At 36.3% G+C, this 25,146-nt stretch overlaps 1 protein-coding gene across 2 annotated transcripts in view; it reads left to right on the top strand.

Moving 5' to 3' along the window:
* LOC108710006 (contactin-5) overlaps positions 1-25,146 on the top strand; it is a 759,713-nt gene that overhangs the window by 701,662 nt on the left and 32,905 nt on the right. For both annotated transcript variants that reach the window (XM_018250343.2, XM_041584574.1), the window contains 3 exons: positions 1,786-1,935; positions 20,744-20,814; positions 22,616-22,850. In XM_018250343.2, coding sequence (XP_018105832.2) covers positions 1,786-1,935; positions 20,744-20,814; positions 22,616-22,850 — 456 coding nt within the window. The remainder of the gene's footprint in view (positions 1-1,785; positions 1,936-20,743; positions 20,815-22,615; positions 22,851-25,146) is intronic.

The raw sequence follows: 25,146 nt of genomic DNA, 5'->3' as shown, positions 1-25,146 counted from the left end.
CACATGGGCTAGTACCCCCTTGGGGCCCATCGGTACATTGATAAGCCATATTGTGATCTGCAGAGCAGGGAATTTTTGTGCACATGCACCAGCATGCTTACCAGTGAACATTTCCGTCGGTGGGGGGACTGGATACACATTCTCCACTGTTAGTGCTGATACACAGGTGGGATTGTTTCCTCAAAAACTCAATACATTCTGTCTGTTAGTAGGCCACCCAAAGGTAGCCAAACACATTTAACCCAGTTCACTGGATAGTCCAAGTCCTACTTGGAAGAATATTGTATAATGTATTGAAGTGGCACATCTTAATAATTGGAACCTTTTCATGGTACACTCCTTTCACACTCAAATTTACAACTGGCCCATACCTGTGATTTATGGGCAAATTTGGGAACCCTCTGCTGAAATTTGGGAGAGACTGGGATACTGGAATTTTATAGCACAGTGCCTCCAGTCAATGGGCACAGAGGGGTACACCTACTTAAAAAAACATTTGGCACAACAAAATATTCCTGCAATGGGAGTCTATCTGACAGGAATAGTGTCACAGCTCCAGATTGGATTAATAAAGTTCAATTGGTAGCACTACCTTCATCCAAGTACCTTGAAATTGATAGCTGCTCCCATGTAGAAGCACATGAACAAGGCATATCCTAAAACAGGAGCCACCCACTTCCACTACCCTTCCAACAGCTTCTTATCTGCAACAGTAATAACAGTTGATGTCAGGTTTCACAGTGGGGAACCCTTTGAATCTCCCTTGGTTTAAACCGGTATATAATGTATATAACACAAGACATTATTGTCAATAAAAAACACAGAGGGTAATCTCGAGGGAACAGTGATCACCTCTCTTCTTTCTCAACTCTTACCACTTAATCTTTAATGTAAAGTTATTTTGTATTTATGTATTTGTGTTGTATTATTGTATTGGCCATGTCTGTTCTATTGCGGTATTTTTCTTCTGTGCAGCCTGCTTCCACAAATAGTGCTATATACTGTATAGTTGTGAGATAAACAATATAAACAATGTTCTATACCACCTGTTGGCAATTTTGAGATATATTGAACCAGTGCTGGATTGTTCTTACAATCTGTATTGAGTTTATTTTATCTCACCTGCACATCAAAAGAACTCTTTAGTTGCATGCTGAATCTGCCATACGAATATTTCTTAATTATGGGACAAAGCTTTGCTCTACATCAGCTGTCATATAGAAAGTGAATAATGTTATAATCACTATAACTCTACTGTTATTCAGTAACAGTAGAAAAAATCATTTTTAAAAAAATATATTCAGGATATAACTCCATAGTTCATGTTGGACCTTCTTGCTTTAGATCTTGTTGGTTAATTCAAGAAATGCAGCAATAGTGATGGGCGAATCGGTGCCGGCAAAAAATTTGCGAAACACATTGAAGTCAATGGGCATCAAAATAATTTTGACGAGAACGACAATTTTTATATGTGTGACTATTTGGTCCAAGGGCATTAAAGTCAATGGGAGTCTGAATAATTATGAAACGCGACAATTTTTATGCGTGCACCAAGATTTGCAAATGAATTCGCTTGCGGCAAAATGTGGAAAATTCACCACAAATTTGTGTCTAACGAATTTATTCACCCATCACTACAAAGCAATAAAGAATTGATCATTTGATATTTTTATTTATGTTTTATTTAACAGTTTATACATTTTCAGCTGTATGCTGTCATTGTCATGTCACTGCCTAGGAGAAGTGAGTGACTGTTGGATGCTGACTGTACTTTGATTTTCACAGTTCCTGAAATTATTAATGGAGGTTTGGAGTCTGCAATGGTGGTTGATCTAAATCCTTGGGTAGAATATGAATTCAGAGTTGTAGCCACCAACAGTATTGGAACAGGAGACCCCAGTGTGCCTTCCAGAGTCATCAGAACAAAAGAAGCAGGTAACCTTTTTACATTCAGTATTTTTTATTAACCTATTAAAAAAAGTTTTAATCAAACTGAAAAAAATTTACTGTGAACACTGTACCATCATTTCCCCAATGAATTTGCCTAATAAATGCTAAGTACTAATACTAAGAATATTTATTTTTCATTTTCTGTTTTATATTTTCAATCTTCTATAAATGTATTACTTTCTTAGCTCACAATTTAAGTCTTGCCTAGGCACTGGAAAACTGGGCACAAGCTTTTGGTCTTCGTCAATTTTGTTTATGATCTTATTAAAAGTAGTCGGGGGGGAACAATGGGTGTTGTGTGGCCTCATCTGGCTCATGGTCAACCCAAATAACCATAATAGCGCTTAGGCAAAAGGACAATTCCATGTTATTATGTCTATCGAGTTGAACCCTTTTTGTCAATATGAAACCTGCTAGTTGATAAAAGTAAAATTAAACCAATTCCAATTTGTCACCTTTCTGTGCCAAAGTCTTTCCTTTACACTACTGTGTATGTGCCTGCTTGAACCAGAATAGAGAGAAGACAGAATAAGCCAAAGAAGTTTGGAAGGAGGTAATTCTACAGAAACACCCCAGGCCAGTACACAATCCCGAGAACTTTGCAGGAATTATGCATCATTCACATCAGTCCTTTCTCCAGTGGTCTTAAAAAGATCCCTAACACATACTCACTATGGTCAATTTTACCAGGAGCCAATTAACCTATAGTTTTTTGGAGGATGGAAATGGGATAACCAGGAGGAAAGCAACACAAGCACAGAGAGAACTTACAAACAGAATTACTCAGATAGTGTCCTGACTGGAATTTAACCTAGGACTAGTGATGGGCGAATTTATTCGGCAGGCGCAAATTTGCGGTGAATTCACGCGATTCGCCGCTAGCGAATAAATTCTCATAACGACCGCGTGAAAAATTCCCCGGCGTCCAAAAAAAATTTCAACGGCGTCGGAAAAAAACGGACGCCGCCGGAATTTTTCACGCGAATTTTCGCGGTCGTTTCGCGAATTTATTCGCTGGCGGCGAATCGCGCAAATTCGCCCATCACTACCTAGGACCAATGCCATAGAACAGCAGTAGTGTTGGGCGAATTTATTCGGCAGGCATGAATTTGCGCGATTCGCCGCCGGCGAATAAATTTGCGAAACGGCCGTCAAAAAAAATGGACACCGCCATCCGTTTTTTGGACTCAAATGCATTTTCGCCAAAAAATGGACGCCGGCGTCAAAAAAACGGACGCCAGCATCAAAAAAACGGACGCCAGCATAAAAAAAACGGACGCAAGCATCAAAAATGGACGCCGCCGTCAGAAACGAGACGCCGGCACCTTTTCCCAAATTTTTCGCCATTTTGCAAATTTTTTGGCGAACTGAAACGGCGCAAATTTGCCCATCACTAAACAGCAGTACTAAACACTGAAACGCTACGCTCCTTTGATTATCCCATAAATCTACAGTATACTGTATGTGCCAACATAGCCCACAGTGCTTTACAGCTAACGTTCATGAGCTTTTGCTACTTACCATGTTCCTGGAGACTTTGCAGACATGGTAATCTTGCAACAGTGCTGAAACATATGTAAATACATGACGCATTTTAATTCTAAAATGAATTTGTTCAAAATGATTTTACGCAAAATGATAAACATTTAAATTACTTTATTTTTATGCTGTACTTGCAGATTTTATTTAGTTCCTTTAATATTCCCAATGCTGCATGTTCCAGATATGATTAAATATGGTTGGTCCATTAAAATGTATTGCCAGCTCCCAACTTCTTCTGCGGATTAAATAAACCAGGCATTTTAATGCAATTCAAAGGAGTTCACGGCTGACATAATTTCAGTGTGTACAGAATCTGTTTGATAAAAAGAATAAAAAAAGAAATATATTTTAATTCAACCATTCAAACAGTTTTCTTACGCAGGGATTCTGTTCAGTCAACTGATCTAGCGCTTAAGTGAATAACTACTATACTGTGAATATAATGTATGTACTTGCAATCTGCCCTATCAGCCATTCACTGGAAAATGCTGTTTTATATATTCTCAGGAACTTTTTCAGGGTCAGTGATTTAGACTTGAAAAAAGCCTGTTATACACTTGACAATATGATTGTATAGAAGCTATGAACATTGCTTGGATATATTGCACGTAGTTATTGCATCCGCATCAGAAACCTTTCAGCTTCTCACTTGCATCTTGTGTCAGATAAGTTGTGAAATGTTTTGGTAACTGGGGACCAGCCCTAACAATTACTAGGTATAGCATTCAATTTATAGCTTCTTTCAGCTTTCCACAAGAGAAAAACAAAATCTGTTTTATGTTGAAAATTAGTCAGTATATCCAAGAAACCACACGTTTGGGCTGTTGATTTGACACATGTAAGAAAAATAACTGATTTGTGTTATTTTTTAAACTCCTCACCTAAAATGTATTGGTTTTGCAGGACAGCTGCATTTTGAGTTCAAAGATTATTTTAAAGATTATCTTAACACCCATAAATAAAAGTGTTTTAAAGTAATGGCAAAATAATATACTGTTGCCCTGCACTCAGCGTCAGACCCGGGCCGACTGTTGTAGTTTAGTTGTATAGATATAATATATAATACACAAAAGCCATGAATATCTTGTAAATTATATCCTTATAAACGGTGAGTAGTGATGTCATCAGTTATAAACGGTGAGTAGTGATGTCATTTCTGTCACATGACTCACTAAAATTAGTGTATTATAATTAATAAAGTACCCCCAGTTGTAAAATATGAGGATATTATAAGTTACCTCGGAGTTCCATGACTTCGGCCTCGTGTTTTTATATGGTCATGAAACTCCTCGGTAACTTATAATATCCTTATATTTTACAAGAGGGGGTACTTTATTCACTATATAATTTGACAATGCATCAGTTACGACAAAATCTCCAAAAGATTTTTTTTAAATTCACTGCCTAAAACCTAGCCAGCTATTGAATTTAACTGTAGGTATATTTTAAACATTTGATCTAATTTATAAGTTTGCAAGTTTTTTTTAAAAAAAATTAATTTAAAAAAATTCATGGAATAATTTGAGTTTTGTGGCAATCTGTTTTTTTTATCCCCAAAAGTTATTCTGATTCTTGTTTTTTCTGAAAATATGCTACTGGTTGAGAATAACAAAAACTGGATCACCAAAAACTCTTGATCAAGCTTAATTCAAGTTTTCCTTTTCAGTCGAGCCTTTTTGTGATTGCCAAATAAATGTAACGCCATCATCCCTCTTTGTAACAATCCATATTATGTTTATTTAATGGCTCTACCTGCTTACACCCTAGACTGACATTTGCAGTCAGTTGATCCTTAGTAAATTGTCTGTTTTACTTTCCATTCAGAACTTATGCATTAAAGACATTAAGAGGGGGTATTTATTAAAACGTTTTTCGCATTTTTATTAAAAAAAACTTGCCCAAAATTGACCAAACTATCAACCAGGAATGGCCTTAATTTATAAAAATAAACAATATGGAAAAAAACATGTGCAGGAAAATTTGTGACACAATCGTGCAACAATTCGAATTGTGAGATTTTTTTCGAATTGTCACTCAAAAACCACAACTTTTTTTGATTGCAAAAGAGACATCTGCCATTGACTTCTACATGAGTATTTTCAAATTCAGATTTCTTAGAGTCTTGAAAAAATCTCGCTTTTTCCAGACAACTTTTTATCAAGTGAAAAAACCCTTTAATGCCAAATTTTGCCAAAAGATTAAATTTTTAGAGGATTTAGAGGTATAGTATGCATATTTTTAGGACATTGTTAAGCTCTTTTTTTTTGCTCATAGTTTTTCTATTCAGATCTTTTAGTAAATCCAATGACAATCATAGTTTTAAGAGTTTGTGAATTTAGTCATGGTTTCAAAAACCTCTAAAACCACTATAATTTGATGTTATTATTTCATTTGTTTCAATTTCTTTATCCCCAATCAATCTATCTCCACGTTTAACAGGCTGGAAAATGTTGCTGCTTCTGTTGAGTTAATCGTTCAAAAAGCACCATGTGGCTTTGTCATTCCAGATAATTTAAAATGCCAAGCTTTGTTATTGATCTTATAGAGGGGGGGGGGGTTCTACATTCCATACCTCCATCTTAAAATCAAATCTTATAGTAAATTATAGATAATTGTTTTCATTATGGCTTGATTTACCATTACTCAATACTTCTGATGCTGTCTTTTGACCTCTTTCTTTATACTGTATTTCTGCTTCACCCTTATTGTATAATAAATAATAAATTAATTGGATGGGATGCCCTACATTCATATTGTCAACAGGCCCCTCTATTAAAAGGCACTTACCAACATGACATCTGAAAGCATTATATGTTCATCATCCAGGCTTAAGAACCAATCTCATTTCTTCAGCTGTAGAGATATCAACCTAGCAAACATTAATCTTGAGCTACTATAGAATAGCACAGCACATATTTGTAAATTTAATACATTATGATCAACAAAGCTGGCAAACATTCCTCAGCCCCACTAAACAATGACAATGTTCCTCCATATACTCATGGTGCTCTTTTTTTTCTTTACATGGAATCTTCTTCTGATCTTGAAGACTGCTTTGATTGTTTACTATTCTTTCAGTAGGTGCTGTTTTATTACACAGGAAATCTGTTGCTTCTCAAAATACCTTGAATGTAAAGGAAAGAGACCTGCAAGCAAAGAAATGGAATGTTGAATGATGCATTTTATTTGACATTTGGTTGAATTCACAAGATAAGCCTCAAAAGATGGTTTTCACCAGGTTTTTCTACCCAAAAAAGAACCTTGAGAAGTTTGAAAGCTTGTAATTTCATTGATATGTTTGTACAATACAAGGCATCATTCAACCAGCAGCAATCGATCTTCCAACTGGTGATGGGCGAATTAGGGGCGTTTCGCTTCGCCAAATAATTCCAGCGAAATATGGAGAAACAGCAAAAAATTTGTGAAATGGCGTCTAGAAAAATGGACGGTGGCGAATTTCCACAGCATTTTTGCGAATTAATTCGCCAGCAGCGAATCGTGGGACTTCGCCGCGAATTCGCGCCTGGCGAATAAATTCGTCCATCACTACTCCCAACACATACATAACTTTTAAGGATGGTAAAGAGAATGTTTAACTCATCGACTGGTGATGCTAAATGAGGAAAATTAGAGCAAAAACGGAGCATTCGGGGAGATATGTTAAAATCTTCAAATTTTAATCATCCAGGTTAAAAGAAATAACAGCGTGTCAAGTTCACATCAGATCATCCGCTTTACGCGTTTCATGGCATCTCGCCACTTCATCAGAAGCGTACGCTTCTGATGAAGTGGCGAGATGCCATGAAACGCGTAAAGCGGATGATCTGATGTGAACTTGACACGCTGTTATTTCTTTTAACCTGGATGATTAAAATTTGAAGATTTTAACATATCTCCCCGAATGCTCCGTTTTTGCTCTAATTCTATGGATTGATCCGGAGGGGGACGGATGCTACGTGCAGCATGGAGGTGAGAATGTGATTGAGTTGTGATGCTCCCCGTACCTGGTTCGTGTTAAATGAGGAAAATACATTGCAAGCAGTGACCAGCTCTATGATGAGAAATTGGATAAACTCACATTAGCTGTAGAACCACAGACATGCCTATTTGATTTATTCCTTATTTAGGAACCCATCAAAACAATCAAAACATACATTGTATATTTAATACATATTAAACAACATATACTTTATTTAATTTATGGTTATGCTGCTGTCATTTTTAAATTTGTAAACCTGAAAAAAAGAAATTACAACTGATGTTTACAACTCAATGAAATCAGCTACACAAATAATGACATTTAGGGGCACGCTTGTCAAAAATCACAGTCAATTTCGGGATCACTGATTTTTTTATTGCTGTTTAGCTTATATTTATGGAAAATCCCAAATTGGTACATCACGGTCATGTAGAATCACTGTTAATGCTTGCTTGTTAAATATTAAGTTATATGGCACTTGGTTTTAGTTGGAGCCATTTTTATTGATTCAAGTCACACTTTTTAAAGGCTGTACACATAGGGGGTTATTTACTAAACTCTGAATGCAAAAATCATGAAAAAATTGTGATTTTAGGTTTTTTTTATAAAATCTGACTTTTAAAAAAAATCATTAATTTTTCAGAATTGATTAAACCCAGAGGATGGAAAAGTACAAATCAGAAAATCCGTCATCTCAGACCTGTCGGGGTTGCATATAAGTCAATCAGAGAAGTCCCAATGATTTTTTGATGATTGCTGGGTTTCGAATAAAAAATTGGATAAAAAAAATCAGAAAAAAACGTGAAAATTGGATTTTTACCTGCAAAGCAAATTTTCGGGAAAACATAATAATAAATAGGTGTAAAAAAAACCCGAGCAGATTTGATCGGAGTTTGTAGCAGAAAATATTGAGATAAATTCAGACTTTGATAAATAACTTCCATACTCTATACAGACAATTTGAGACTAACTGCTGGTGTGGGGAGCTGGGCCATAGGACGAAGCTCAGAATTTGTGTGTGTGGGGGTCATTCTCCTTTAATAAACATCCAGTATAATTGAGTAGATTTTCAAATCTAATTCAAGTCTATACAGTTCTACTTTTTTCAACTGCACATTTATAAACAATTCAAGTGAAGATGCTGACGGCAACATGGAATGGTAATAAACACACTATGTATTTGCTTACGTTTAATGCAAAGAGTTATGCTTTTTAATAGATATTTTTCTCTTTCCCTAGGCAACAATTCAAATGTAGTTTTAAAATAATCCCTTCCCTCTTACTTTAAAGGATTTTCTGACTTGTATTTCAAAAATAACATCAATTACTACAAAAAGCCAAAAGCACCCAACATGCAGTTCTATCATTTCAATGGATTGTATGTGACATTCATCTGTGGGTATTTTCATTTCATGCTGATTGGCAAATCCATTTAAACATGCCAGCAAAGAAAAATATCTGCATTTTTTTTAATTCATCCGAGCAAAAAGAATTAAGAAATATGTATGTATATATTTATATATATATATATATATATATATATATATATATATATATATATATATATATTCTTTACAATTAATCATAAATAAAACCATAACCAAGAAGCTGTATAACAGTTGAGATTAATATTGTTCTAATAATGATAATAATAATAATACTTTGAAATTTCTTTTTTTTTATTCCCTATTTCTGCTATAGTGATCCAGATAACACAAGCCTTATAGCTCCCAGACCAAATACCACTGAACTGGTTATAGAAGTGTTAGAAACATCTTAAATGTATCTATTAACTCTCAAGTAACAAGCAGGGGCCAACGTTTTTGAATATTTATTTTTGTTGGTCCCCTGATCTTTCTGGATATTGAGATAAAATTAATACAAGAAAAAGTTGTGGCTAAATTTGAATCGTGCAACTTTTTCAATTTGAAACTCTGATAATTGTTGTTGCAACTTGAATTTATCAGATTATCAAATGAAAACCAGCCTGCAAACACCCTGAAACTATTGAGAATTCTGAAGGTAAAAAAACATGTTCCAGTTGTTAAAGGAAGCAGCTGCCATTGACTTCTACATGATGTGACACAGATTTTGTGTTGCAATTCACTTCCCGTGCAGATAAGCAACAAAGTAATTAGCATCAGATTGTGATGTGTGTGTTGCTATTGGTGCAACTTGCTTTGGGGTCCAGGGTGACTGTAATTGCAAGGTTCCTTTGCATCATATCAGAAATGTGGTATAGTATTCCAAAAAGTAGAGGGCAATAGAGGGCAGCTCCAGTGTTACTGGCAAAACAACTTTTGTTGGGAGGAGCTGAGTTAAACCCCATTATTGTGACAAGAGGAGGTGACCCATCTGCTGTTTAATTATGAAACCATGGAGGGATACCTGTAACGCCTGCTTAAATTGTTAAGATACAACATTCCAGCCTGCATTCAATGAAGCTTGCCACATGCACGTCTTCAGGGTCAACTTTGTCTCCATTTCTTAAATGGTAACAGCAAGAAGGTTGGAATCATCTAATTTCAAGTCAACAATTTACAAATTAAAAGATTGTAAAGAGTGTGCTGTGCTAACCTGGGGTTGTGTCATGACGGAGGTCAGTGTTGGAATTAGAGGTTCAAAGGTGAAAAATAAATTAATTCTTACCACAAGGTGTACTATGGCCTTTTATGGCCCATGTGTCCATAGTCCATAGTCTTTTGGACGTTCATCCCATGCATCTACATAGGGTGCCTCAGAAAATTGGTTTTCCATACTCATGTCCACTCTTGATAGACTAAGCTCCTCCACACAGGAACCTAAGAATCTTGCACCTACTCTCTTCTATCTTGCTTATATTTGCTTGTCAGGTCAAGAGAAATTTTTCTCCCCTTTGTTCTGAACCAGGTAGCATCAGTTCTCTGGTTCAGTCCCTAATCCAGAACAAATTACAGTAGTTAGATTTTGTTAACTTTATCAAAACTTTCCGGACCCTCAGAAAATTGTTCCTCAAATATTATATCCAGGAAAAAACTTTTAACCAGCTGACACGTTTATCAAAGAAGATTAGTTTCTTAAAGGCACTGTAATATCCAAAAATGAAAGAGTAATGAACGAATGACAATATAATGTATTGTTGCCCTCATTGGTTAAACTGGTGTGTTTGCATCAGAAAGACTATTATAGTTTATATAAACAGTTGTGTAGCCATGGGGGCAGCCATTCAAGCACAAACAGAATAAAAACCAGATAAACTATGTAGAATTCCATTGTATACTACAAAGAGTATCTGTTGTCTGCTATATCCTGTGCCTTTTCTTGTTTTTCAGCTTTGAATGGCTGCCCCCATGGCTACACAGCAGCTTGTTTATATAAACTATAGTAGTACTTATCTGTTATGTATTGTGTATCCTGTGCTTGAATGGCTGCCCCCATGGCTACACAGCAGCTTGTTTATATAAACTATAGTAGTACTTGTCTGTTATCTACTGTGTATCCTGTGCTTGAATGGCTGCCCTCATGGCTACACAGCAGCTTGTTTATATAAACTATAGTAGTATTTATCTGTTATCTACTGTGTATCCTGTGCTTGAATGGCTGCCCCATGGCTACACAACAGCTTGTTTATATAAACTATAGTAGTATTTATCTGTTATCTACTGTGTATCCTGTGCTTGAATGGCTGCCCCCATGGCTACACAGCAGCTTGTTCATATAAACTATAGTAGTATTTATCTGTTATCTACTGTTTATCCTGTGCTTGAATGGCTGCCCCCATGGCTACACAGCAGCTTGTTTATATAAACTATAGTAGTATTTATCTGTTATCTACTGTGTATCCTGTGCTTGAATGGCTGCCCTCATGGCTACACAGAAGCTTATGAATATGAACTATAGTAGAGTTTATAAAGCAAAAACACCAGTTTACCAGTGCAGAGCAAAAGTACATTATATTTTAATTGTATAAAAACACTTGAATTTTTTTTAAACATTTTTTGGCATTACTGTTCTTTCAAGTTAATTTCCTCCGCACTGTGGACTAACACCCACCTGAATTGTTACTTCCCCAATGCCAATCACATGCACAGATTAAAGATTTGGACAATTACTTTATGTGTAGCAGTGTTTAAAAAAATCAGTAACTATTATTATATTTTTATATGTGTCACACATTGGTACTGCAATAAAAAAGTGGTTGATGAACCAGTCTTTATAAATGATTTTTAATGATTTCTTATTGTTAATTACACAGAGATTAGATATGTTCCACAAACAAGTATTCTTTAGTGCTGTTTTATCCATACTGCTGCTCAATTTATTAAAAGAGTGCTCCTTCCACTCACTTCTATTGACACATGCAGACTATTGACCATATCATTGTCTTGCTCAGGTCTAATTCACCTCTCCTGGGAAAATCTTTTCATGCACAAAAGCAGAGCCAATGAACAATTCTGATGTTTCAACAGGAAATTATAGAAGCTTTCATGCTGACTGGTTATTTATGCAGCTCTGCATGTAGATGTGCATTTTAATTGCACACATTATAGTCTATCCTGTCTGTATTCATTAGCAAGAAATCCACCGAATTTTCTTCAAGCAGAAAACAAGTTCTAAAGACTTGTTTTAAATGTAAATTTTCTCATTAGATTATAGACTAGCTCAATATTAGTGATGGGCGGAATTCACGAAACGGCGTCTCCTTTTTGTCGCCGGCGTCCGTTTCTGGGACGCCGGCGCAAATTCCACCATCACTACTCAATATATTTATGTGACATGTCAAAATGTAAGGCATGTTTGTTTGTTGTTGCTCCTGACGAAGATTCCTGTGGGGGATCGAAACGTTAAGGCTTAATAAACATAAAACATTTCTTTGTTTTTTCGCTAAAACCCTGTGAGTGCCGCAATCCTTGTTCACTGCTTATTTCCCATGCTGGCACTCAGGTATTTATTTTGTCTATGGAGTGCACCATTCCTTTGGTTTTATATATATATATATAATATATATATATATATATATATATATATATACACATATATATATATACATATACAGTATATACCATACCATTTAATGGCTAATGGGGTTGTTTGTTCATATATGAAACAGAAGGGGACATTTACTTACAGTATGCAACTTTTTTGTTCATCATTCCAGCATCATTATGTTCTCTAGGGGCAATGTACCTCTCACATTTACAGCCGATGCATGCAAATTTGCTCACTAGACCATCAACATAGTCGAAGGTTGACACAATAGCACAAAATATTTTCTCCATATGGCATTTTGTCTGCACATACTCGATTGCAGGCCACTGCAGGGACCCTGGAGATATGGCCATATTTGGAGGTTGCGGTACTGCTAGGTTTCCATTGTTTTATGGTTTTCCCATAATTGAAGGAGGAATGGAGGCAGCAACATAGAGCACAACTATATGCAAGGAGTGGTTTAGGGCAATCAAATAGGTTTCTTAGTCAGCACCTGTAGCCTCCCAATTCTTAGGGCCTGATGCACATACAACGGTTTCCATCATGTATCCGTTCACTCACAATTTTCAGATATTGACAGCACCAGTCATGGATTCCTTTGCTTAAAATGCCTTTATTGAGACATGGGTTCAGACCCCAATACATTTGGCAACGTTTCAGACCGCCATCGGTCTTTTATCAAGCCCCTTAAAGGACAAGGAAAGTCTAAAATAGAATAAGGCTAGAAATGCTGTATTTTGTATACTAAACATAAACATGAAATTACTGCACCACAAAGCCTAATCAAACAAATGATTTATGCTTTCAAAGTTGGCCACAGGGGGCTGTCATCTTGTAACTTTGTTATACATCTTTGCCTGACCCTAACCCTGCACATGCTCAGTGTGGTCTGGGCTGCTTAGGGATCGTCATAAACAAAGCTGCTTGAATTCTGCATGGCTGATAAGTAAGGCGGGAGCTCCCCCTGCTGTTCATAAGTATGATTGTTTCCCTGCTCAGCAGTTAGGGACCATCTGACAATTTCTTATAAAAACTGTACACATTTTTTAATTAAAGTATATTGGAGATAGGTTTCTTTTTCATTAAAGAAAGTAAAAATGTGATTTTATTTTTTTGCCTTTCCTTGTCCTTTAATAAATGTCTCAATAAAGGCATTTTAAGCAATGGAATCCATGACTGGTGCTGTCAATATCTGAAAATTAGGAGTGGCTTAGGGTGCCATTACCTCTAATGAATGACATTTTTCATATGCACTATTACAACTTCTCTTGTGGGTCACAAATGACTCTTTCGGGGGGAATGTAATAAAAGTCAGTAACGGAACAACTATTCGTAATACGAAAAGTTATGTCTTTGCGCGAACAAATTTTGCTTTGCGTGCATTTAATATAGCTTTTTGCAACCACTTCCGACAGTGGAAGACCGTTTGCAAATTTTATAGTTTGCGTCAATGCGCAGTAAATGTAATAAAACTTCTTACTGAAAAAGTCGTTATGTTGGCTCTAAAAAATTACAACACCTTCAAGCACTTTTTGAAGTTGTCGTAATGCAAGAACAGTTTAAGGAACAATGTGGATTTTTATTCTTATAGGTGCGAATTGTTTTGCTCTTTGTGACTTTAATTACATCCCCCCCTTAAGTATGGGGTATATGTCACAGCTATGAGTGGAATTTGTGTTTTTAATCATACCCAATAAATGAAGATTTTATGAATCCAGCCACCGTGTGCTCCATACATTTGCTGAGTGCTTGTACAGATTCGTCCGGATCCGGGGACGTTGATGCTTTCCACATTCCCCCCTTTAAGTCTTAGTTTCAGGATTCTTAGTGAACCCGATACCTGAAATAATAATTAATAGTTAGTTTGCCTGTTATGGTCATCCCTGACAGTCAGAATTAATATTCTTAAACCTCAAAATTGTAGATTTTGTCACAATTCTTTATTCTCTGAGACCCAACAGAAGGGGATATTTATATATGTCAGTAGTGTAGTAACTTGATGGGTAATTAGAAAAGTATCTCTGTTTCTTTTACCTTTTTTTGGTGGGGGGATCTTTGCCATCTGATGGCCATTCCTTTTACATTTTGCCTTGGGCATTCTAGGCAGAAATCTGACATTCTAGGGGGGAAACTAAAATCCGAAAATGTCTCACTATTTTCTTAAAACAACTTCAACCTAACTCCCGTGTATATTTTTACCATATTTATCCATAAATGTATTAGAAACAATCAGGTGCTGGAAAAGACGTACAATTTTTTCAAATTTATCACCCGAAAACTCTCATTTATTCGAATTATTGTCTAAAAACCACAAATTCTTCATATTATTGTACAAAACCGAGCACAGCTCATGATATCTTCCGATTATAAATAGGACATCTGCCATTGACTTCCACATGACCTCTGCAGGTTTTAGTTGGAGTACTTTTTTATTCTGACTTTTAGCAGTTTCAAGGTTTAATAAATCATGAAAAATTCTACTTTTTTTCCCCTCCGAAAAAAATGGTGTTTTCTACTTTAAAGGAAAACTATACCCCCAAAATGAACACTTAAGCAACAGATAGTTCATATCATATTAAGTGGCATATTAAAGAATCTTACCAAACTGGAATATATATTTAAGTAAATATTGCCCTTTTACACGTCTTGCCTTGAGCCACCATTTCGTGATGGTCTGTGTGCTGCCTCAGAGATCACCTGACCAGAAATACTTCAACTCTAACTGTAACAGAAAGAAGTGTGGAAGCAAAAGAGACAACTATGTCTGTTAATTGGCTCATGTGACCTAACATGTATGGTTTGTTGGTATGTTTGTGAGTACAGTGAATCCTACGATCTCAGGGGGCGGCCCTTATTTTTTAAAATGGCAATTTTCTATTTATGATTACCGAATGGCACATACTACTGGAAAAGTATATTATTATGAAAATGGTTCATTTACATGAAGCAGGATTTTACATATGAGCTGTTTTATGCAATATCTTTTTATAGAGACCTACATTGTTTGGGGGGTATAGTTTCCCTTTAAAACTCTGACCATAAAAAAGCCATAGGTGTAGGGACTTATAAATTACATGTGCACCCCAGTTTCAGAGTGAACAATCGGTGTGTATAACTGTACCATCATAACTGGTTTTCCGATTACCTTAAAAGAATATTCCATATATCCTCCAAGTCTTCTTAATCTTGTACAGATGGGTAAAATGATGGAGATGTTCCTGATTTCATTTTGAAGGCCTTTGTTGCGTGTTGAAAAGTGACGATGTAAAATGTGTTGTTGCTACTGTTAAATTTTTATATTTTCGCCATGATTGAGAATCTGAAAATAGTAATAGAGGCATGAGTAGAAATCTAAGTTTTAGAAATATGAAGATGACAATTGCCAGTGCAATATGTCCTCAACATCTGGGAAATCTGCAGAACACATTTATTGTATAATTGTCATGTTTTCCCAGGTAATATCCTCTTATTCATGTCATTTCTTTATTCATATGAAATGAATGTGAAAAGCAACTGACTGACTGTCAAGACAACTGCTTAATTTATTTCTTTTCTTCATACTGTCATTGTTTGTCACTCGACAAGAACAAAAACGAGGATGGTTATAGCTCTAAATACCTGCAAACCTTGTTTATTATACTTTGCAGACAAAACCCCAACAAAGAAGTTTTCTCCGAAATCATTCAGCCTTCAATTCTGAGTGAAAATAAACGTACTACAAATGATTACCTTCAGCCTAACACTGTCTAGATACAATAGTTATTTTGCTATGTGGAATACAAATATGTTCCATCAAGTTCTTTTGTTGTCACCACTAGGAGGAATGTTTCTGTTTCCAACATGAGTAAAGAAAGGGTCAACTTATAATATGAAAAGGAGATATATGTGAACTTTCCAACCTAGTTCAGTAAGGAATATATAAACTAAGAAATGCAAACTGTGAAATATCTCCCACAACCAGATTATAATGTAGCTACATCATCTTCAGGAGGAAGGTGAACTTTTTGTTTGTGAAGGCTGTCAATTAGAATGTCTAATAATATTTTGGGGGGGGGGGCATGCATCTCCTTAAATCCTCATTGATCTTCACTTATGTTTATCTCTTAACTAAAATAAAAACCATCAAAGAATTGACAAAAATTAAAGACAGCCCAAAGCGCTTGACTTTACAAGTGATCCAACAGAAAGTATAGCAAGGTCTTCTTTTGAGGTGCCATCTGATGAGAATTTTCTTTCAGATATTAAAATGGAAGATATAGCATATTCTCCCCATGGTCTTTGTGGACTGAAAGGATTTTACACTGTTTTACAGCAATGTTATTGGAATTTATAGCACTCCCTATATATCCTTTTCCCACCTGTTTCCAATGTATGGTTGATAATATTCCTTTACAAATATTATTTGTAAAGGAATATTATTTGAAAATCTGAGTCATAACTTGGGGGCAGATTTATCAAGGGTCGAATTTTGAATTTGAAAATACTTCGAAATTCGACCATCGAATTGAATTACTTCGACTTTGAATATCGAAATCGAAGTTTTTTTCATCGAATTTGGCCATTTGCGGTCAAAGTAAAATCATTCGATTGAACGATTAAATCGTTCAAATCGAACGATTCAAAGGATTGCGGCGACCGATCGAACAATTTTTATTCGACTTCAGAAAACTTAGAAAACTGCTCTAGAAGGTCCCCATAGGCTAACATAGCACTTCGGCTGGTTTAATTTGGCGAAGTATTGAAGTCAAAGTTTTTTTAAAGAGACAGTATATCGAATGGTCGAATATTCAAAGTATTTTACTTCGTATCGAAGTCGTAGTATCCTATTCGATGGTCGAAGTATCCAAAAAATTACTTCAAATTTAGAATTTTTTTACATCGAAAATTCCCTCGCATTCACTTAGAGACCCTTGATAAATCTGCCCCTAAGTGTTTTTCTGAGATCTGGCTACCCCTAAAATCATGCATATATGACTTGTCTAGCTGTGCCCATTATGTCTTCTGGATCTATTGTCCTACATCAGCCCAATTTTTGAAGCTTCGTATTAAAGAGTGCAGCAGCCTAATATGCACCATTGCCAAAACTAAGAGCTAACTCTTACTGACTGTACATTTCATGGAACAGGATCTGCTATACAGAAACCCATTAACAAGTAAACTCTAAAATAAGGATTTCCCTTTTTATCAATACCTTGGTAACTAAGCTGCATAAATTCATGTTTCCAGAAAACTAGAGAAAAGACCCTTATCTGGTAAACCCCAGATCCCAGGCATTCCTTTATAGATGTTTTCCTAAAAACTAACCCACCTCAGGATATTGGGTTCAGGGGATATCTTGGACACTTTAAAAAAACAAATTTAATCCCCACCCAATATCTTAAAATAATCCCAAACATACTGAATTCTAACCCTTTTGTAGCCACAGTTTTTTTAGGGGATTTGGATGGTTGTTGCACAATTTAGAATATGCATGCTGTCAGGAACCCAACAAGAACTTAATACACTGGAGTTTTTTGTCTATTAGTGCAATGAGAAGTTACTTATTTCACTGTTTTGTCTGAACGGATTTTTTTACATGGTCTGATTTCATAGTAATTCTAGTTCAATCTAGTTTTATATTTTTTCATAACTTCTGCCTTTTTCTCATTTATAGACATTTACTTGCAATTGGCATCTGTACATCTGTTCCGAACTATTAGGGCAAGCCCATGTGAAATGAATTGATGTGTCATTGCCACTTGCTATCACAGCCCGACTGTCTACTTTATGTGTCTCATTACAAACAATTAATATGCAGAAGACTTTGAATATACTAATTATATGTCAATATGAAAGTTTTATGCCCATATGAATATAACAATAAATTGTATTGATAGTTATAATTGACGCTGGATAATGCCTTTATTAAGTTGTGAACTGTCAGGTCTCAGCAGCTGAAAAGGAGAATTACATCAGCTTGCGTCAGTAATGAACTTTTTTATGTCTTTTACAAGGTCAAACTGTAGACAGAGAGTAGTCAGCACTCGTTTACAAAAATAGGGTAAGGTGCAATTTAGACAAAGTAAACTTTGACTAAATTTGCTTTCTTGCAATGCAAGCAATTGAACCCCCTCTGTATATAGTGATGCCTTTATTCCACAACATTGCAAACAGAAGTTACTGGAGTTGGGATTCCAATTGGTGTCCTAGGGTATGCTCCTAGCTTATCCATCATTCAGAGCACACACTCTGGGAAGCACCAGAGGACACAAGGTGCTAAATAGCCCAGTATTTACTGCCTATTTATAGTATTCATTCCCTTGTTTCTGACACTGCTGTACCTGACATTTTGGAACTAAGCCCATAGTGCAGTAGCAGAGCTTAATGGTTGATAGGTGCAGCTCTTAAGAACAAGGGCTTCTGTAGTTGTCCTTTTATAAATAATGATTATGATGTTTTAAGAAACTATTTTACATAGGCTGGTAGATGTAGTTTAATTGTTCCGAGCTCATGTCCTTATCAGAACTAGAGGTAGGCAGCAGAGGCATCTGTCTAGGTTGCAAGTGAGGAGTTTAGAATTCCGAAAGATTGAGTTTTGTGTGTGAGTTTGTGAGCGTGCATCTGGTTTGATAGTTGGGGTTGGAGCAAGTGGAAAGGAGGTGCTGGGCCAAATAGAATTGCCATGGGTACAAATACGATTTGTTTCTGGTCCTTATATTCCACATATTGGTGTTAAATTGACCCTTACATGTTTAAGGTTATCATTAGTACAAATGTATCCAGGGCCGGATTTCGTAGCCAGGTCCTAGTGCCCACCTGTGAACGTGCATACATCACTTTCCCGCATGAGTGCACACGCACATGTGGCTCCCCGGTGCTCCTCTAGATGAGGTTGGGGGCATGCCACCCCTCAAATTTTTAAGCCCTAGGCCCTGGCCTTTGTGGCCTTGCCACAAATATGGGCCTGAATGAATCCACATGAGCTGTGCAGAGCTGGTTGACCCTGTCCTTACTGCCTCGTAGGCAAGGGCGCAAAGTGCAAAAACCATTTTGTATTGCACCCATAGAACATAGGTTCTATAAAAACATTATTGCTGATATAAATGTAATTGCTTTTATGGTGAATGACATGAAATTCTGTTTAAACACTGGATTCCAGATGGCTTACTCCAGTGTCTCTTTTCGTTAGACTTAGAATTTAAGCAAATATTAAAAGAGCCGGGGGAACAATAAAGGAGACACTGACTAACTAGTTTAAATATAGGCACCTAGTAATATATAATCCTGTAAATGTATCGTGCTCAACAGGTGTAACAAGGAAAATTACCAGCAGTAAATGCAGATAATGTGTCACCTGTGGTAGAATCTAATTAAAGTGTACGTTTCTGCCTGGTTGTGTAATTGTCAAGTGCAAAGCACTTTATCAGACTATCAGCTCATTATCTTCAGTTCTTGCCCAAAGTCAGTGTTACAGCTATGCTGTGTGATTTCAGGAAGCACTTTGTCATTTTATGTATCGTTATATTAAGCAAAGAAGAATCTATTGAACAGAACAAATATAGATGATATTTTTTTCTTTATTCTTTTTCTCTCCAATAATTCTTTCAATATATAAAAATGAAAGGGAATTGTATAATAATTGTAAGGAACAGAGTGCATAGTTCAGTGAATAAGAATCCAATTCAAATTGATATTATTGTACACATGTGTATCTCTTTTCCTCCAGTCATGTGCTTCTAGGCCAGTCTCACCTAAAAAGAGTCAGTGGTCTGAAATCCCTTTGTTGAGTTATGTGAACAGTGGACATCTTTGTCAACTACTAGTGATGGGCGAATTTCACCGCCAGCGAATAAATTTGCCAAACACCCGCGAAAATTCACTGGCGTCAAAAAAAAAATTGTCCCCGGCGTCAAAAAAACGGGCCGGCGCCATTTCGCGAATTTTAACTACATCAGTGACTTAAGAATATGTAAATCCTCAAAAAAGTTAATGTAAAATTGCTCAGAACCCTCTTTCAAGCACTCTTTATTTTCTAGTGTTCAAGATATTAGCAGTTTTTAATATAATGAATTTGAAACATCTCAGCTTACTGGCTACAGTCAGTAGAAATTCAATCTCATAAGAAATGTCATTGAATCGAACTAACAAAGCATTACTCTTGTTTTCAGGTGTAAATAAAGTCTTGCTTTTTCCAGATAATAATGTACCTTTACGTAACACTGTAATATTGTCAAACAAAGCAAAAATATTGCTTAAAAGGTCATTCATTGTCCTTAAGTTGAGAAAATCAAATAAAATAAGTAATTGCTTTACTTTCACTTGCAGTTCCCAAGACTCCTCCAGCTAACGTTAGTGGTGGAAGTGGAAGGAGACATGAGCTAGTGATAACATGGGAGGTAAGAGACTGGCCTTAGCATCAATGAAAATGGAAAATAAAATGTATTTCATTGTGTTAGCTCAGTTAGACAATCTTTTCCTGCACAGTACAAGATCTGACAACCTGATATATTGCATTTGCATATCCTGGAAAGGTAGACAATTTAGGAGTTTATCGCATTTCAGCTGTTACAAAACTTATCTGATATCTTGGTCAATTTGCTTAATCCTTTAATAATCTTCTGCGAGTCACATGTCTATTGCCTCAGTTCCTTTAAGATAAAGAAAAGAACATATATAATGTTATTTAATCTTATTCCTTCAATCAATTCCCCTTTCAGCTGATGGGAATCATACATAAACACACATAAGGAATCAAGATTTCCCATTGCAAGAGAAATCGCCAACTGTGCCTCTTCAAGAAAAGCATTGCAGCACATTAATTAAACAAAAAGAGTATTTTGGTGGTTGTTATGGAAACAGGGATTCATGTAGGAAAAGCTGAAGTGAAGCATCTCCATGGGGTCATATACATACATGTGTTTTTCAACATCAGATTAGGAACCTTCTCAAGGTCCTAGTTGAAGATCTAAATACCAGTATATTTTGGGGTGTCTAAAACACACACTAGCCTATAAACTGATTCTCGCTAGGTTTTGAAGCTTCAATTACAGTCCAGTTTCACCTCTTTTTGGATCATCTCTGCTGAACTCTGGGAAATAGATTCATTCAAACAGAACGTTTCTAGCTGGGAGAACACAACCCTGACTTTTTAAGCAAAGCAGTAGATTTTCTGGAAGAGATGCCACAGGAGGATGAGGCATACATTTATATTGGAATATCACTTGCCTGTTCTAGACATTGATGGGTGGGTAGCATCCTTTTTGAAATCAGAAAACCATAATTAGAGATATAGTAGGTTTTAGTGGTAACCAATGCAATTAATTAGAAATAACATCCAGTTATTATTATAAATAATATCCAGTTATTAGGAACATGGATTTGCCACACCAAGTTGCATCGACATACACAATTAAAGGGATACTGTCATGGGAAAAAAATTTTTTTTCAAAATGAATCAGTTAATAGTGCTGCTCCAGCAGAATTCTGCACTGAAATCCGTTTCTCAAAAGAGCAAACAGATTTTTTTATATTCAATTTTGAAATCTGACATGGGGCTAGACATTTTGTCAATTTCCCAGCTGCCCCTGGTCCTGTGACTTGTGCCAGCACTGTAGGAGAGAAATGCTTTCTGGCAGGCTGCTGTTTTTCCTTCTCAATGTAACTGAATGTGTCTCAGTGGGACATGGGTTTTTACTATTGTTCTCTTTACTATTGTGTTGTTCTTAGATCTACCAGGCAGCTCTTATCTTGTGTTAGGGAGCTGTAATCTTTCAACTGTAACCTTCCCATTGTTCTTTTGTTTGGCTGCTGGGGGGGAATAGGGAGGGGGGTGATATCACTCCAACTTGCAGTACAGCAGTAAAGAGTGATTGAAGTTTATCAGAGCACAAGTCACATGACGTGGGGCAGCTGGGAAATTGACAATATGTATGTTTGCTCTTTTGAGAAATGGATTTCAGTTCAGAATTCTGCTGGAGCAGCACTATTAACTGATTTATTTTGAAAAAAATGTTTTTTCCCATGACAGTATCCCTTTAAACACACAATGTACAATTAACCTGCAAAGGACCAGCACGGCCTTAATTTTACAGTCCAAAAAAAGAAGGTCATTAGAGGGAAAAATGCAGTTAGTAACACGTCTTTTGGACATTGGTTCAGCAATATCATCGTTTTTTAACCAGTTCTTATCTTTCACAGCCAGTTTCAGAAGAGTTCCAAAATGGTGAAGGCTTTGGCTACATTGTTGCTTTCAGACCCAATAATACACGGGGCTGGAAAGAGAAAATGGTGACATCTTCTGATGCCTCTAAATTTATCTACAGAGATGAAAGTACACCACCCCTCACTCCATTTGAAGTCAAAGTTGGTGTATATAATAATAAAGGCGATGGACCTTTTAGTGATATTGTTTTCATCTGCTCTGCTGAGGGAGGTGAGTCTGCAAACTTTATTTTTGTAAATGTACAAAAAGCAAGATGAGAAAAGACCAACGAAGGTCTCAGACTGAAGAAGTTGAATCAATATGGTCAATAGTTAAAGGTCTCATATGTCATGTGACACTTTAATGGTTGTCAGTATTTGTGCAACAGAACATACTGGGGTAATTTCTAAATGTCATACGAGTAGGATTAGGGCACAATAATACTGTTATGAAGGTAATTCATGCCAAAGGGATGATGTTCTGTCCATTACCTAATTTGCGCCTCATTCGGATGGCAGGTGAGAAAGACATGGCTGCATTGTTCCTGCCTACCTTGCATTGGAATTTTTTAAATCTTATTTTTTATGCAATCAGAAGGGTGTGATTTTGTTCCCCTTAGTGCTCTTGCACTTCCATCCAGGGTCATAGTCACTGACCCCTATAATCTCTCGCAAACTTTCCTAATTATTTTTCTTACCTCTACCTGTCAGAAGACACGGCCCTTTTTTTTAAAAATGTGACTCCTTTTACTGCAAATCAGAGGAATCGTAGACATTTTTACAACGAATAATGAAAATGAATAAGCTACAAGGGGTTGAATAGCTATTACTGATCTAGAATTACACTTTGTAAATTAGTATAGGTCCTAAAGTAATAACATAGAGCCCTCAATAATTATTTCCAAGACATCACTCAATAAAGTGTCCTTGATTAATTCTTTACCAGTAAAAACCACTCTGATAAGATCTATAAAATAATTCTCTTTCATTCCATATAAGGGCCTTTTTTTACCAAATCATGTTAACGTTAGATTAAAATCCAATATGTTGTTAAATTCTTTAATCCATTCTCAAAGAAGCACATCCCTCAGTTGATTGAAAGGATCATAGCTAATAGGTTATATAGCCATGGATTCTGCAATGGGTGAGTTTGGGAAAATATCTGAGATCTTAGGGCTATCAGTGCTTGCTTAATAGCATATAAGGTTCATATAAGGTCACAAACAGAATGCCCATTTTTCAAGTCAAGTCAAGGCAAATCCATAAGTGTAAGTAAAGTCTCATCCTCTCTGATGTCAAATAAACATTCATATGTTAATGCTTTTATTTTTGCATCTTAATATATTTACAGCCTGTCCATGAAATATAATTTTAGCCATGTAACAAACAGGCTTATTTTTTATTGTTCAGCTATCTCCTAATATTCACCTTTTTTTTTTGTTTCTGAGCAGTTTGCACTCCATTTTAGCTTTCCTTTTTTCATTTCGGTTCTATAACTCATTCCATCATGACTTCATTCCCAGCTTGCCAGTGAAGCAACCTATAAAAATCAGTGCAGTTGCCAGTTAGGGGACTGGTAAGAATTGCATAACTCATCTCTATAAAATATATAAACAAAATTTCCTACCCCTGGTTCAATGAAGCAATGAAGGTGTAAAGCTTGGAGATCTTGCAAGATCATGCTTGGAGTTAGTCCAGGAATAAAGTTTATTTTTTCGGCTTCACCCCATGTATAATGACATTTCAAGTTGGTCAATACAAGAGCTGAATTTATGGGGGTTATGAAAAAATAGTCATGAGCTTGCAACCTATGTAGTAAACTAGAAAACAAGCATCTGACTAGTTGGGTTGCTAAAGGTTTACACAAAATAATAACCTTGAAGAAGTGTTTGTAGAATAGTGATTGTATTTAAAAAAAATTGTCCTTAAAGCGACACGCTCCTATAAAAATCACAGTATCAAGTATTTGCTGCACCCAGAATTGTTTCTCTCAAAGCCGCCCCCAGCCCGGCAAACCTGCATTAACCCGACCCTCCGACACTGCTAAAAGATCTTCGGAGCTGTTTCAGTGATGCTGGGCTGGAGGTGGCACAATCCTTCCATACGCTAATTACGAATGAAAACAGGACTATGAAAGGATCGCTCTGCCCCCAGCCCAGCATTACTGAAGTAACAGTGTCAGTGGGTCAACTGCACAAAGGTTTGCGGGGCTGGGGGCGGCTTTTAGGGGAACTATTCCGGATGAAGCACATACTTGATACTGACACGTAACTATGATTTTTATAGGAACGTCTCGGTATAACTATAAAAGCCATTTATCTTGAAGTTGATATGCTATATCATTCCCTTGTAATCTAGTGTCAGTAGCTTTTAATTCTTTGTCACTCTGTGTTACATCTGTGTCGCTCTTTGTTAATTGTGTCACTTCCTGTTAATTCTATGTCACTTCCTGTTAATGCTGGCTATTTTAGAAACTTAGGGGCCCATTCACTAAGCTCGAGTGAAGGAATAGAGGAAAATAGAGTAAA

The sequence above is a fragment of the Xenopus laevis genome, chromosome 2S (genome assembly GCF_017654675.1).
Source record: "Xenopus laevis strain J_2021 chromosome 2S, Xenopus_laevis_v10.1, whole genome shotgun sequence".
Classification (NCBI taxonomy): Eukaryota; Metazoa; Chordata; class Amphibia; order Anura; family Pipidae; genus Xenopus; species Xenopus laevis.
The sequence above is the reverse complement of the archived record's forward strand: the minus strand, read 5'-3'. Positions and strand labels throughout refer to the sequence as shown.